Source organism: Martes martes, assembly GCF_963455335.1.
Source record: "Martes martes genome assembly, chromosome: 6".
Classification (NCBI taxonomy): Eukaryota; Metazoa; Chordata; class Mammalia; order Carnivora; family Mustelidae; genus Martes; species Martes martes.
The window spans coordinates 56,044,606-56,061,832 of NC_137893.1; the positions used below are offsets into that span (position 1 = coordinate 56,044,606).

The 17,227-nt window shown below is 36.9% G+C and overlaps 1 protein-coding gene across 1 annotated transcript in view; it reads right to left on the bottom strand.

The window, feature by feature from the left end:
• ADGB (androglobin) overlaps positions 1–17,227 on the bottom strand; it is a 189,622-nt gene that overhangs the window by 91,845 nt on the left and 80,550 nt on the right. The window contains exons 13-15 of the mRNA XM_080806887.1: positions 13,847–14,021; positions 10,139–10,229; positions 5,677–5,806 (exon numbers count right to left, since the gene is read on the bottom strand). Coding sequence (XP_080663013.1) covers positions 5,677–5,806; positions 10,139–10,229; positions 13,847–14,021 — 396 coding nt within the window. The remainder of the gene's footprint in view (positions 1–5,676; positions 5,807–10,138; positions 10,230–13,846; positions 14,022–17,227) is intronic.

Sequence of the window (17,227 nt, forward strand, 5' to 3'; positions counted from 1 at the left end):
CAGAGCTACCTGAGAAGCAAGGGAGAAGCAAGCCCATCCATGCCTTAGGGCCCCAGAAATGATTAGTGGGCATCTGAGAAGGAGAGAATGCTATACAGCCTCATATCAAAATACAGGAATGGGTTAAATGACTATTTAAGGAAGAGACAAGTCCCCATTTTGCTATAATCCTTCATGATTTAACATCTAGCCTTCTTCTGCCTACATGGGACACTGGAAATTGCTTAACATGGAGAAATTTAATGAGCAATCTCCAGACCTGGGTTCGCAGGTACCGTGGGAAACAGAGCTACTCTAAAGAGAGGAGAGGAATTAAGTGAAAGTCCACGTGCTGAACTTTGAGACTCTTGGCTCCCCTGCGCTGCTTGGCTGTAAGAACACTGATGGATAAGTGTGTGCCAATCCCTGTGACCCATTCCACCCCAGGAAGGAGATTAGAAGACTCTTAACTGGAAAAACTGACCAAGGCCAAGGAAAAACCCCCAAGGAATCTACATTTGGAGCTAATCTCACCCCCAAATGAAGCTCATTTATCCCCCAATTATCCTAAATTAATTATCCTACTGGCTGACAAGCTCTAGCCATTCTATAAAGCCACCTCCAATCAGCAGCTAATTAATGTCATGAATTCCTTGGATATATATGTGCAACAAAGTATCACCAGACAATCGAGGAAGGAAACTTAGATCAAAGATAGAAACTAAAGTGTGTGGGTGGAGAGATTAATAGAAAACAAAAGCAATATATAGGGATACATTTTTAAAATTGGTAATATCAGAAAGATCAGAGAACATCCATCTACAAAATAAGAAACTTCTACAAAAAAATACAATGAAGAATGAGAGCTCTTAGAAACTAAAAACAGGAAAGTGAAATAAACTCAACAGAAAGTTTGGATGACAAGGTTGACACAAAGACAAAGAGACTAGAGCTATAAATCTTTTAGAAGAAAACAGGGGAAAAGCTTCATGACATTGGATTTGGTGATGATTTCTTGGATATGATACTAAACAACAGCAATAACAAATGTAAAAATAGATAAGCTGCACTACATCAAAATAAAAAACTGTGCATCAATACCATGAAGATGCAACCTGTGGAATGGGAGAGAATATCTGCAAATCATGTATCTGATAAAAGGGTAGCATCAACAATATATAAAGAACTTATACAAAGAACAACAAAAATCAAATAAACTAATTTTAAAATGGGCAAAGGACTTAAATATTTATACAAAGAAGATATACAAGTGACCAAAAAGCATATGAAAAGATGTTCAATATCACTAATCATTAGGGAAATGCAGATCAGAAGTATAATGAGTTATAACCTCACACCCGTTATGATGGCTACTATTATAAAAAAATAAAACAGGAGTGCATGTTGGTGAGGATGTGGAGCAATTGGAAGTCTTGTGCACTCCTAGTGAGACTGTAAAGTGAAAAACTGTATGGTAGCTCCCAAAAAATTAAAGTAGACTTATCATGTGATCCAACAATTCCACATCTGGATAAAAACCCAACAGAATTGAAGGCAGTATCTCAAGGTGATATTTTTACACCCATGGTCAGACCAGAATTATTGACCAAGTGTCCATTGATGGATGAATGAATAAACAAAGTGTGATATGTTGATAGATGATAGATAGACAGACAGACAGACAGACATGGGAATTTCTTTTCTTTATTGTCTCCACAGTAATAATCCTTATATAGCTAGAATATAGATTTAACAAAGATTTCTTAAGTAAACGAATCTGGAAGACAGGAAAGTGAAGGTTTGCCATTGTGAGAGAGGACAGCAGTGCTAAATACTTATCTTCCACAACGAGGGGTAATATCTAAACTGATAGAGAAGAAATAATAGAATCCATCATTGAATAAATATATAACTGTGTCTGCCATATGCCAAGCATTTTCACCAGTGCTGATAAAAAACAACAACAACAACAGCGTGTGTGCCTACTATTTAGAAATGTAGAGCTATGCACCAGAAGAAACACTAATAAAAGAGATTAACTCCAGGGAGGAAGACTAAGGGAATAAGGAGGAATAAGACAGATTGACTATTTTTATGGTGTTCCTGACTCTCTAAAACTACTGCTTGGAATAGCTTAAAACTAAAAAAAAAAACTTTTAAAAATGTTCAAATCTATTCATTCTCAATTGTTTGTCTGCTTTTCAACTAATACTAAAAAAAAAATTGCTCACTTAAATGCAATGGTGTGCCTCGCAAGGTATCTTATGCCATCTAGAGAGGTGAGTAGAAATGAACTAGGGTTCAGTCACCTAATGAAATATGATGCAACTTTAAGAATAGAGACACTCTTCATGTATAGATATGAAATTATCTCCAGTACTTATTAAGTAAAAACTCTTTTGTTAAATTTTGAATAGAAGAAGGGAGGTTATGGAATATTATCTGTGTGTTTCTCTGAATTTGCATAACAAAATGCAACAAGTGTCCTACAAAGTGCAGAGCAGTGAAAATGGAGAAGTATATTAATAGAAACAAGAGTTCTTCATCTATGCCTTATATTTTTATTTATTTTTTATTTTTTTAAAGATTTATTTATTGGAGAGAGAGAGAGCATGAGTGGGAGGAGCAGAGGGAGAGGGAGAAAGAATTCCAAGCAGACTCTGTGCTGAGCGTGGAACCTGACATGGGGCTCAATCTCACAGCCCTGAGATCATGACCTGAGCTAAAACCAAGAGTCAGATGCTTAACTGACTGTACAACCCAGAGGTCCCTTATATTTTTATTTTTGAACATGTGAATATATACCTATTAAAAAATAAATACCCTTTGACACTCACCACACTGGCAAAATTTGAAATATTAGGTAATACAAGTGTTGGCCATGATGCCTTACAAAGAAATTTCTTATCTAGAGATTGCAGAAGTGGATATTGATACAGCTGTATTGGAAAATTATTTAGCATTTTGTTATAATGTCAAATGGGTAAATGCCCTATGACCCATCAAATATGCTCCCAGATTCACATTCTGGACCAGGACTTCGTAGTCGAGTGTCCTTTGGGGTCCAGAGTTAAAATTTCAGGAATCCATGAACATGGAGAGTGTTGGGGTCTGTTATCAAAGGAACAAGACTGAGACGAAGTGAAAGTTATGCAAAGCCTTATTCTATGCCAAGCATTAGAAGTCAGACTGACCAGCCAGGGCCACCTCTGAAGAGAGCGACCCCCTCCCGATCTCACAGGCTGGTTTTATAGGGCATAACTGCAGACCCAAGGTACGTGGTTTCTATTGTTAAGGCGTTTACTCCTGGAATCGATACCCGGAACCATACCAGGAACTACGGGGGCATTTATTCCCAGAATGAAGTCCGTGGATGTAAACAACAATACGGCTACTTAGGCAATATGGAGTTGCTCTGTCTAAGCAGGCCCTAATAGTTAAACAGGTTTTAACATTAAATTGGCCCTAACAGAGAGTTGAAAAAAATTCATCTTCAGTCCAAGTTCAGCATTTTCTTCAGTTATCAGTTTATCAATGGAGGTAAGTAAGCCACAATATTATTAGCAATAACTGTGACTTTATGGAAGAAATCACACTATTTTACATATAATTACAGTTGTTGCAAATATCTTCAAATGTCACATGTGTTGATCACTACTCTGAAATTGCAATTATGGGGCCCATTGTTAGGTTTCAAGTAGTCATGTGTTACTCTCTACAGATACTTCCGTGACCTGCAGCTGGCCAACCATTTGGCAACTATACTTAGCAGTCATTCCTCCACCAAACAGTGACGTGATGTGTTCTCATGGTGCTAACCCAAACAGCTATTTTGTTTTCCACCGTTCCCTGTCATTGATACTCAACTAATACACAGATGCAGTTATTTTCATTGTGTGCTGAAGTTTTACAAAATTGGCAACAGAAGCCACAGCACATAAAAGGTTACAAACTCTGGAACTCTGGAAATGTTGGAGCATGTGTACAGGGACATACAAGAATGGTCATGGTACCGCTACTTACCATAGTAAGAAACAAGAAGCTCCCAATGTTCATAGTGGCAATGTCCACAATAGCCAAACTACAGAAAGAGCCAAAATGCCCACTCGCTGATGAATGGATAAAGAAGAGGTGGTATATATGTACAATGAAATATTACTCAGCTGTCAAAAAGAACGAAATCTTGGCATTTGCAGCAACATGGATGGAGCTAGGGTATATTACACTAAGCAAAATAGCCAAAGACAAATGCCATATGATTTCACTCATATGTGGAATTTAAGAAACAAAGCAGATGAGCTTATGGGAAAGGGGGAAAAAAAGAGAGAGAAGCAAACCATAAGAAACACTTAAAGACAGAGAACAAACCGAGGGTTGATGGACAGAGATGGGTGGGGGGTGAGCTGAATGGGTGATGGGCATGAAGGAGGGCACTTGTTTTCATGAGCGCTGGGTGTTACATGTAAGTGATGAATCACTAAATTCTACTCCAGCAACCAATATTACACTTTATGCTAACTAACTAGAATTTAAATAAAAATCTGAAAGAAGAAAAAAGAAACAAGCAACAATTACTATAGCCATTAACAATGTGGCGATTAAAAAAAAAAAAGGTAGTTTGGTTATATATTAGATATCTTCAACCAGTGAAATGAATGAACTGTGACATACAACAACAGGTAAAGCTCATAAACTATGCTAAGTGAAGGAAGTCCCAGAGGAATTAATGGGTCCATTTAAATAAAATTACATAACAATTAAACTAAGGTCATACTGTTTATAAAAGTATATACGTAATTGGCAAAATTAGAAGAGTATGGGTTTGGATGGCTGGGGACTCAGCTGGTCTGAGTCTGCCTTCAGCTTGGGTCATGATCTCAGGGTCCTGGGGTTGAGCCCTGCATCCAGCTCCCTGCTCAGCGGGAAGTCTGCTTCTCACTCTCCCTCTGTTGCTCCACCTAATTGTGCTTTACTGCTCATGTGCTCTCTCTCTCGCTCTCTCTCTCAAATACATAAAATCTTTTTTTTTTTTAAGATTTTATTTATTTATTTGACAGACAGAGATCACAAGTAGGCAGAGAGGCAGGCAGAGAAAGAGGAGGAAGCAGGCTCCCCACCGAGCAGAGAGCCCGATGCGGGGCTTGATCCCAGGACCCTGGAATCATGACCTGAGCTGAAGGCAGAGGCCTTAACCCACTGAGCCACCCAGATGCGCCACATAAAATCTTTATTAAAAAAAAAAAAAAAAAGGGAAGAAGAAGATTATGGGCTTGATAAACACCAAACTCTGAATAGAAGATAGGAGATGCGCAAGGGACTTCTTTTTTTTTTTTTTTTTAAGATTTTATTTATTTATTTGACAGACAGAGATCACAAGTAGGCAGAGAGAGAGGAGGAAGCAGGCTCCCTGCTGAGCAGAGAGCCTGATATGGGGCTTGATCCCAGGACCCTGGGATCATGACCTGAGCCGAAGGCAGAGGCTTTAACCCACTGAGCCACCCAGGTGCCCCACACAAGGGACTTCTATAAGGAATGAATATGTCACTTTATAATCTAAAAAGCTTATTTTCATAACATTCTTTAGTCTGTTCAATTGCATGTTATACAGTCTTTTGTGTATAATATATTTCACAAGTTAAGAAAAGATATTTTATAAGTAAGAATTGGGCTGATAATAAGAGTAACATAGTTAGTTACCTGAGAAACTGCTCCTGTCAATTGGCTTAAGTCTGGCTGGCTAATGGTGGCGGTTTCATCATTTTCGGTAATGGATGATAAATCAAATCTAGGAGGTACCCCTTTCTTAATAAAAGACTGTACAAAATGGCTAATAAAAAAAAGAAACTTTTGTTATCCTAATTTCTTATTTGAAGTTACTAATAAATAACTGTCATTTTTTAATTGAGGTATAACTCCCATATAACACTATATTAATTTCATGTGTACAACATGATGATTTGATATTTGTATATATTGTGAGATGATCACAAGTCTAGTTAACATTCATCGTCACACATAGTTGCAATCATTTTTCTTTGTCATGAGAACTCTTAGGATCTCCTCTCTTAGCAACTTCCAAATATACAATACAGCATTGTTACCTGCAGTCGTCGTGGGCATTATATCTCATGACTTGTGTATTTTATAACTGAAAGTTTGTACCTTTTGACCCCACTTTACCCATTTTATGTACCTCCTTCCTCTGGCAACCATCAATCTGTTCTCTGTATCTTGGGTGTTTGTGTTTGGTTTTGACTTTTTAGATTCCACATTTAAGTGAGATCATATGGCATTTGTCTTTCTCTGACTTATTTCACTTAGCAGAATGTCCTTAAGGTCTAGCCATGTTGTCACAAATGGCATGATTTTCTTCTTTTTTATAGCTGACTGATACTACGTTGTATATTAAATAACAGCAGTTTTGTCAAGAGTAGGAATTTCTGATTTTGTTCATTTTATCATCTCCTTTTATATCTAATAACAAATTCTATTTCCTGTTAAAAACACTGACTTGCCTTCTACACTACTGAAGAAATAGCCAATAGTCAATCCTTTGTTGTAAAACTTTTCTGGAATGCTATTTTAAAACTATGGTGGTCATCTTTAAATGTCGATGATCAGAATGTAGGAATTTGACATTTACACTTGATTTAACTCAGTATTAAAGTAATGTATCAGTGAAATGGGACTCAGAGTCAGAAATCTGAGTGAGTCTTGAACACTTGAGTTTATAACTGTGACATTCATACTAGCTACAGAAGTGTAGGATATTTTCTTTCAAGTTATTGCTGACATGACCTTGAATTGCCATTGTCATTCCTATGAGTTCACAAGCACAATAAAAAGACATTTGTTATGGTGAATACATTTTAGGTTATGTACTTCACAAAGATAAAATTAAGTTTCATGTATACAGATTTCCTATGCTTTCTTTTTTTTCCTTCACTTGTTTTCAGTGAAAAGTTCTTATTGGCCTCAAGCTAACCATGTCTGATTTACCTGAAACCGCCACTAGAGGGTAGCACAGACATATTTGTGAGGTTCTGATTCCCACTAGGCGGGGAGCCAAGAATGGGCAAATTTGGTATGTTGCTAACAGAGACAGAGTTCCAGGGAAAATCACTTGTGATAGCAGTCACTCTCAGGGACTTCCAAAAAAAGGGCTTGCACTCATGTTGACCTGAGAACTCTGACTGCACAGCAAAGTAGGACAAGGGACCTTTCTTTCATGTAGGATGAAATGTCATTCACATCTTTGTTTTTGGCTCTGCTGGATTGAATAAAGCCAGGAAACTCATAACGGATTCAAACAGTGACTAGTTGAATCCAATCAGGTGTCAGAGTCACTTAGATCTGGGTTTTAGACTTCTGTCCACCTTGACCAGATAATGAAGCTGAAAGAAAATATAAGAAAATCGAGTAAGGGAGTAACTCAGGGAATTCAGGCTATGAAACCAACCTATGCTTACCAACACAAAGATTGTAAAAGTCTGGGTCATGAGAAAATTTGTCCTGATAGTCTGCAGCTCCAGCTTTCAAAATCTACAAAATCTCTGATCAATATGCAATCTCAATCAGTTGAGAGATGATTAAATGTTACTTGGAATGGAAAAATCATTTAGTGGGTAATACTAAGTATAAAATTCAGAAAAATTATGAAACACTAACATTTTTATATTAAGTTCAGGAAAACTCTATGTAGATATGCTATTTTGTATTTGTAACATATGAAAGAACTTAACATGTTACATAATCCAACAAATTAGGCTTTAAAATGTATGACATATTTAATTTTAGCGTCATGATTAAGTTACGACATATAAGAAAATTTTGGTTTGTAAAAACTAATAGCATATATAGGAAAAATAAAGGTTCTCAAAATATCTGAGTTTGATTATTTGAACTTTAATAAAGATTTAAATACTCGGCAAGTTTTTATTTGCTATGACTTTTGTCTTTTAAAGTTCTTAGGGAGATAACAAAACATAGTGATGTAGCAAATGCCATCTAAAATATTTAAATAAATTTCAAAACTAAGTATATTTAAATCTTTTATGGAAATTCATAGATTTAAGTATAAAATAAGATTTCATGAAGAGTTGAAACAAAAGTTTGAAGAAAACTGGGTTTACAAATTTGTAACTGTAACAAATTTTTGAAATCAAAGTAGCAGCAAACCATGTTTTCAGTTGATAAATCTGTCCCTCAAGGCTTGACATTACTAACTGCCAAGGACTATCCAGAGGAGTGCTACCAAGGGATCCCTCCTAACCCCCTTCTCAATGGTCAGTTGTTGGTACACAGAACTGACAGGAGACTTGACAGTAACTGCTTTGAAGAATCTAATATTTTCAACTTAAATAGAGTTCATACCATGTCAATTAACTGGCTGTGATGTAAAGAGGCTCTAAAAGTAAAACAATGCAATGAACTGACTTCTGATCTCAAGTTTAACTACTCTTCTTCCTCTGTTTACATTCCTGTCATGGATCTCGCTACGTCCCAAGAAAGCTAACCCCTCACTCTTGGTCACTGTGTGACCTATAATATAAGCTATTCAAAATGTTTCATGAAGTTTTACTTAAGTTTAAAAGACATTCAACAATGGACCAAATCATAAGTGTAAAACTTGCTGAAAAATCTCAAAGGAAGCATGGCCATGTCACCATGATTCAGATCAAGAGATACTAATGTTGCCAGTGCCCCCTGAGCTGTGCCGAGTGTCTCCCAAGCACGGCCGGACCTCCTCGCCATCAAAAACCACCGTCATGACTTCCAAGACCATGGATTGCTTTTTATTTTTCTTTGCATAATGTCTGTTAGTAGGATAATTAAAAGCAACCCGTGTACCTTTTACACCACACTTCTTTGGTCTAATAATTTTGTGTGACATTCATCCATGTTGGTTTGTGAGGCAGGACTTTGACTTTATCCCTACATATCCTTATACCCTATCTGTCTTTGGTTCTACCCGGATGTGTCTAGTCGCAGGTTTTTTTGTGTTTATGTTGCTTGATGTCAGAACTTCCTGATTGATTCTTGACTTGATTTTATTTCTTTTTTACTTTAGGATATTTTGCCATTATATTTTTAGTTTGTCATTATTCTCCCATCTCTCTATTTCTGAGACCCACTGGCAAATATGTTGGTCTTTTTCAACTTGTCCCTTTAGTTTTTATTGTACTTTTCCTCATTTATTTATTAATGTTTAGTCTTAATCTTTCAGTCTGGATATTATCTCTGATCTGTTTTCCATTTTGCCAGTTGTCTTTTTTGCTGTGTCTAATCTGATGAAACACATCTGCTGATTCCTTACTTTCAGTTATTATTGTATCCTTTGAATTCTTGAATTCCTCGAATTCCTATTTTTTTAAACCATTTTACACATTATTATTTATCCTTATGCATTACAATGTTATTGATGGATAATTGAAGTACAGTTAGCTGCACAAGCTTAGACTATAAATTTGGTAATCTTCGACATCAGTATATATCCATGTGTTAGTTACTTAACACTGCATCACAAATTACCACTGTTTTAGTGGTGATAATCATATTCTCCCCTTATATCACTCACTAATTCTTCTCATTTATTGCTATTTGTGGACTTGCTGTTCACTTCTCTGAGCTCATTAGAAATTTTAGATTCAGGATGATAGTCTTTATTTTTATCCCTTTTGCCATATATAAATATTAGTATATTTGGATTTCTCTTCCTCCTCTTCCTCCTTTTACTTCTTGATTGTCTTTGTTGTTCTACTTAGTTTTTTTTTTTCCCCCTAAGACTGACACACTTCATCTCTCTGGTTTCCATGACAATCCTCTGCTCTTATGATTTTATGATTTCATTATCAGGTAATAACCAAAAGCATTTGTTAGTGTTAATGTTTAAGTAAAACAAAGTACTTTACTTTTCTAAAACAGTAGCCAAAGCTGTAAAGCCGGGTATAGTTAAGCTTTATTTTTACCTGTTCAGGATTTATCTTCTCTACTTATTACTGTGAAAAAAAAATCTAAGAATATTGTTTCCCTGTAATCAGCGCAGTGATACAAAGTTTAGTACATCTGTCACCAAAGCATACATTTCTAACCACACCATTCACAAAATACTTCATTTGTCAGCAAGATGTATTTGTGGGAAAGAATGTTACATACGTACGTTTCTGTTGGAATGGTAAATGGAGTCATCCTATAATTCAAGAACGGACTTGAAATTTCAAGAAATTGTTCGGGCTTCTCTGTTATTAATTCTAAAAGAAACAGGTAGTATGATGTACTTTTTTTAATCTTCTAAGATTAAATGCATAACTTAACATCTATTATAGTACTGATTATATTAATTATTTATCCAACAAATTTCAAAAGAGGGAAATAGGAATGTACTGGGATACGTGGGTTTTATATTGAAAGGCTTTATACGTCCTGCCAATATTAAATATTTAAAGTCTACTTCTCTATTGCTTTCCAGACTTAAACGTGAAGCAATCAAGTCTCAAGGGAGAAAGTTAACAATGTCTCCTTGTTATTACTAGAAATTCCTCCTTTTTTTTTTTTTAAAGATTTTATTTATTTATTTGACAGAGAGAGAGAGAGCATAAGCTGGGGGAGCAACAGGCAAAGGGAGAAACAGACTCTCACTGATCAAGGAGCCCAATGTGGGGCTTGATCCCAGGACCCTGGGATCATGACCTGAGCCAAAGTTAGACGCTTAACAGATTGAGCTACCCAAGCATCACTCACTGCTACTTCTTTAAACGTTTTACACTTAAAACTGTGTTATTTTAGTTGACCTCTGCAATATAATTGCTGAAACATGAAGAGGAAATGCAGACTAACACCTGGAGATGGTAGTAGAAGCACAGAAAATGTAACAAAGTGAAGGTCATGGGTAGAAGAGAAAGCAGTGGATCAAGAAAGACCTCGTGGAGACTCCTGAAGGAGCCTGAAATTGATTTACAAGGAAGAAACTCTCAATGCATATGGCACAGAGCCCAAGCATTCCATGGTGGTCACTGAAATTAAACATTAGAGATGATCGTTTTAACAAATGCTTCTCCAGCAGTGGAAAGGGTAACTATTGGAGAAAAAAAGTGAAGCTTTGATACAAGTACATAATTTTTTCTCCTTATTCCATGGTCACCACTAAAATGATCTCTCCCTCTCTCTCTCTCTCTTTCTCTCCCTGTTAATTTTCCCCTTAAATATTAAACCCAATACATAGAAGAAAGAAAGTTACAGGGTGCCTGGGTGGCTCAGTTTGTTGGGTGACTGCCTTCCGCTCAGGTCATGATCCCAGAGTTCCGGGATCCAGTCCCACATTGGGCTCCCAGCTCCATGGGGAGTTTGCTTCTCCCTCTGATCTTCTCCCCTCTCATGCTTTCTCTCACTCTCTCTCTCAAAAAATAAATCAAAATTTAAAGAAAGAAGAAGAAGAAGAAGAAGTTTACAGGGTGAGACTTGAGGTGGCATACCAGTTATGGAATTCCACCAATTTTAGATTTTTCTTCCCCAGCTTGCATCAGAGCCATCATTTACCTAAAATGACATTACAATCAGTAGTGAAATCAGGAAAGGTCTGTAGGGCCAATATTTTTCGCTTCATCCAACTATTCTTCAAGGCTCTGAATGAACAACTGTTTTCAGTGTGGCTCTACACACTAAGTAAAATATAGCATTTAAAAGCAAAAGACTTTCTTTCAGGTATCAGGTGAAAGCTGATCTTTGGTTCAGAAAGACAGAGAACAGGAAAGAGGAGGAAAGGGAGGGAGGAGGGGGTGTGGGAGGGAGGAATAAAAATTGGAAAGTTCTGTATCGCAAGCAGGCATCAACAGCTCACTGCAGAAGCTCAAAGGATGTAAAGAAATGGAATAATCAAGCAGGAAAGAGGGAGGCAGATAGGCCTAGTTAAAAAAAAAAAAAAGAAAGAAAGAAAGAACAAAAGAAAAGAAAAAAAAGAATTGACCGTTTCTTCTTCCCTCCAAACCAGATTATTTCTTTAGTCTCTGTTCTTTTCTGGCAAAGATAAAACACATTGTGCTAGAAAATCTTTGCTACCTGATGTACTGGTTGTATCATGTAAGGCAAAAAGCAAATGTGAGGAAATACATGGTTAACAGTTGTAATTTGTATTTTAAAAACATGTAAATTATGGTTGGAAGTAGGAGGCAGGGAACAGGTAAATATTCCAATCTCTGTGGCCATGGCAGATTTAGGGTTCTGAGTGCCACCCAGACTTCGGGATTACATCATAACCCAGGGATGGCCCTCTGGTCACCGGCAATGGGGAATCAACTCGTCTTGAACTGGTAGCTGGAGCCACAGGAAACACCACCAAGAGAAGGTATAAGCCTGACTGCAGGGCACCAAAGGCTTAAAGGATACTTCTGAGCTTCCCAGTGATGCCATTAGTAAGCGGGCACGAGGCTTTGCCTTCATTGTTCCTTAGGGTATAACAGACCTGTTAACGTGGCCCCTAACACAAAAACCTCTAGAATGTGATATCCCCATTGCTGGAGGAATGCAATTAGAAAACAATGAGCAATCAGCAAAGACAAAGGGAGAACATGCAAAAGCAAGGAGACAAACACAAAAGACATTTAAAAAAAAAAAAAAAAGCTTTTTTGAACAAAGACAATTAAAGCGATTAAAGTGTTTTGGAATAAGAAAGATGTACATATCCACAGGCACAGAGGCCTATATATAGATAAACAATCCATGACAGGTCAATTCTTTATCATCCTTTATGAGAAACTGCAAGTTCTAAATTAGGCACAGAAATGCAGTAGATGTAGCCTAAATTAAAATTGTGAGCTATTCTGCCAAGCCATAATTTTTAAATTATTATTTTTTTCCTTTTTTTAATCATATCTGCTCAGATTCATGCTTCCATGTTAAAATTGATTTTTTCTTTAAATGAATGCCCTCGCTCACATCATTTGCCATTCAAACTTGGTGCTCATGAAAAAAAAATAGAGTAAGAATGAAGACTTGGAGGGAAGAAACATTGAAGGATTTGGGATTGTGAAGAATTTAGATTGTGAAAAAGTTAGAAGTGAACTGAGAATAAGAGCCAGGTGGACACAGTCCCCTGTCCCTCTCACCCCCCACAGCGTCAGGAACCTCTTTATTTCTAGCCCAACATCCATTCAGGGTGGCTTAGAACAACATTCACATAGGAGCCAGTCGGGGGCAGAAGTTCCGTTCCTATATTCTAAACAAAGGTCAGCTTCTATTCTAAACATAAATCAGTTAATTCAAAAGTTATGTTCTACAGGGCACTCTAGAGTGATTTCACACCAGTGGCTTAAATATGCTCTTTACGTCTTTTCTATTATTTGCTACAAACCATTTTCTGTCACAATAATGACATTACCCTCACCCAAAGAACGGCCTGGATATAGCTGGTCAATTTATTTATTTTAAGGAAACCATTTTTTCTTTTTCTTTTTCTTTTTTTTTTTAAGATTTTATCCATCCATATAAGAGAGGGAGAGCACAAGCGGGGGCGGGGGGGGGGCAGCAGCAGGGGGAGAGGGAGAAACAGACTCCCCCGAGGAGGGACTCCGAACTCGGGGCTTGATCCCAGCACTCCGAGACCGTGACCTGAGCCAAAAGCAGATGCCCAACCAACTGAACCACCCATGTGCCCTGGCTGGTCAGTTTAGATGCAAACCAAACTGCTCAGCTTCTGACATGTAGATAATTGATCCTTTAAAGACATAAAATTTAGATATAAAATTGAAGGTAGGATTTAGGTATAATGTTAGGTGGTTTGTCTTGATATACATCTTTCATTACAAATGAAATTATTAGACCTTCATGCAGAGAAAGGCTTGTTAGAAAGATTTGCAGACAACAGGAACCATACCTTGAGCTTCATCTGTTATAACAGTTTCCTTTTTTTGACGAAAGAGTTTCCAGGCAGGTACAGGAGGTGATTTCGGAGGTGCTATGAGGGGGCAAGATCTAGTCCTGGTTACCAGCACGGGGTGGCTACAGATGTGCGAGAGGCCGTATTCTCTCAGCTTCTCCGCAGAACCAGCCTAAAGGGCAGAAGGCACATGTAAAGGGATACACGCAATTGCCTTGCGCATTTAAATAAACTACTTTTTTGTCGTTACAAGAATACAGTTACCACAGTAAAGTGGTAACAAAGGAAAAATAACCTATATTTCCACCTCCTAACATAAGCACTATTACCATTTGTATTTCTCTTCATGTTTTTATTTTTCTGAGGCCCCCATTTACTCTTATACAAAATGAGAGACTAGAGCTAGAAGCCACTTTTCAGTTCTAAAAGTTTAAGATCCTCTGAGATTGGGGAAAAAGAAATTTAGCACAACAGTTTTGGTCTAAAATAAATTAACCTTATTACTATGATCAGTTAAAGCTTTGATAAAAGTGCTTAAAATGTGAAGTTTTTGTTTGTTTTTTTAGTCACTGGCAACCGCTACATAGTATTAAAGAAAAAAAACCCACTGCACTTAGTAGGTCAGGTCAATGTGGTGATAGCTAGTTCCTTGTCTGTAGCTTACACCCTCATCCTCAAAAAGAGGCTCTCCCACAGGAAATCCCCATGATCTCTCCGGACAATGGAGCCAGTCATAGAAAGCCAGAGGAGAGAGGTTGTCCCAAATCCTGCCAAATCAAGTAATTCTCCAAGATGCTTCCCCTATGCAACCATTCAGATCTCCTAAAGCTGCTGTGTTGCTTTGGAACAATTCAGAATCATGTTTAAAGAGAACTTCAGTTACTCACTGATGGCTGAAATATGCCATAAGAAATCAAAAAGTCTGTGAGAGTTAAACTAATATATTCTGTAGCAAATTCTGGCATTCGCAGTCTAAATGTTGAAACATTTAAAGTAAAATAAAATAAGTACATTTAAGTCAGTTTTGCCAATAACTATTTTTCTTCCTAGTGATTTTGCATTATTGATTTCTCTGCAAATAGCAATGCTTGAAAATGTAAATTTATAAAACAATCATTTAAATGAGGACCAAAACCCATCAATTAGCCTGTTCCAAATTATTGCCTCAGCCAGAACATGTCTTGCCCTAGTGATTTGTTTCTCTATAGCTCAATCTATACTTCCGGGAGAAGCAAAATAAGTGGGGTGTCTGTGAGATAGAACAGTTCTTTCTGAATCCAGGGATTAACTAATGATTGTAACAATTAATTAATAATTAGAAAGAGCTTATTAGTGCACTGTTGAGTCCAGAAAAGCCACTTAAAAGTGCTAAAAATATGCCAAATATAGAGGAAAGTGATTCAACGTTTAAGGGGGGAAAAGGCCTAATTAAAAAGCAGAGGAGTGGCGTCTGGGTGGCTCAATTGGTTAAGCATTCCACTCTTAATCTCAGCTCAGGTCTTGATTTCAGGGTTGTGAATTCACATCCCATGTTGGGCTCCATACTGGGTGTGGAACCCACTTCAGAAAAAAAAAAAAAAAAAAGGCAGAGGAAATAGTTACATCTCCTTTATCCTTTTGGTGAATGTTAGCAATTTCTTGAAAAAAAAGTGGAAACCTCTGGTATTATAACGGCTTAAAAATATTTTCTCATAGATATTCTAAAGTCTAAACCTTTTTCTACAACTTTTACCCCGACAAGTTCAAAAGTTTCCCATCACTCAAAATGGGAATTTATGGGAGAATTTATTTATGTTATTCAATAAGCAATGCCTCGGGATAGTAACCAAAGAAAGAACACTATAAAATTTATACTTGAGGGGCACCTGGGTGGCTCAGGTATTAAGCATCTGCCTTCAGCCCCATGTGAGAATGCCTGCCTCTGTGAGAAGTCTACTTCTCCCTTCCCCACTCCCCCTGCTTGTGTTCCCTCTCTGGCTGTCTCTCTTAGTCAAATAAAATCTTTAAAAAAAATTTTTTTTACTTCATCTCCAAAATAGAAGCTCTGCTCAAAGTGGTATTTATAAACTGAATCATTTCCAGATACTTTATTATTCATTAAATTTGGTCTATACATCTCAAATCCTTCTTTTAATGCAACCAAATATTGTAGATTCTTTACTCTTTTTGGAGCCATAAAGCATCAGGAAATAAAGTTATTTAAAGCATTTGAAAATGTAAGGTCTCATGTCAAATAATTAAGTATAGTATTAACACCTATGGTATTGTTTGAATAATCCACAAAAATACTAGCTGGATTTAAGGAAAGTAAGCTGATTTCTCATACTTCATTTTATTTCTAACATATTTTAAGATACTTCTGAATGATGTAATAATTTATAATAATTTGGATAATAGTTATATTTTGATATTGAAAGACTTTGTTAAAGGACCTCATATTTTCTTAGATTAGAGTTAGGGGCAGAGAGAGATTTAGAATGGTAAATTTTCACTCAGATGAAACCCTGAGTAGGCACTCGAGAAATATTTTTTAATATTTCATGTATAGACTTATATTAGAATTTTCCTTGCCCACAAGACCCTTTCACCCCTCTGGCCCATCCCACCTCAAACATTCCTTTTTTTTCTAGCCCCAAGGTGGGGCTAGAACTCACAACCAACTGAGCCAGCCAGATACCTCAAATCATCTAAAAGTAGGAGTTTGAGCAAGTGGGTGGCTTTCTTAGAAATTGCAGATTACTTATTTAAATAAAACTAAAACTCTTTAGAATATCCAAAAGCAAGAAAATGGGGTAATTCATGCCATCTTATTCCTTTCCAAGTTTTCTTTCTCTTGTATTCTGGACCAATTCTATCAAGAAATGTGAAGTATTGCCTTTATTTTACTTATTGGTCTCATTGTCTTTGGGCTATAATTTTTAACGACGTACTGCATTTAACAAAACTCTATTAGAATTCTTTTTCTGTTGATTTTTCTTTAAAACATTGTATCTCATTATATTCTGATTTGGCCAGGAGAACTAGATTAACCTAATAGCTAATGGAAAAGAATCAGCAGGTAAGTTAGGGAGACCGTGAGGCTATAGCCAGTTTATTACAGCCTTGAAGTTGATTTATCAATATATATCAGTTTCAGGTATACAATACAGTGATTCAATAATTCACCCAGTTCTTATCACAAGTGTGCTCCTTAAGTCCTGTCATCTATTTCACCCAAGAAACAGACTCTTAACTATAGAGAACAAGCTGATGGTTACCAGATGGGAGGTGGGTGGGGAGATGGGTGAAATAGTTCATTTGATGTTATTACAGACATTGGGCTAATTCCTGAACCTCTGGGTCCTTTAAGCCATTTTCAACCCCCAGAGGAAGGATTTA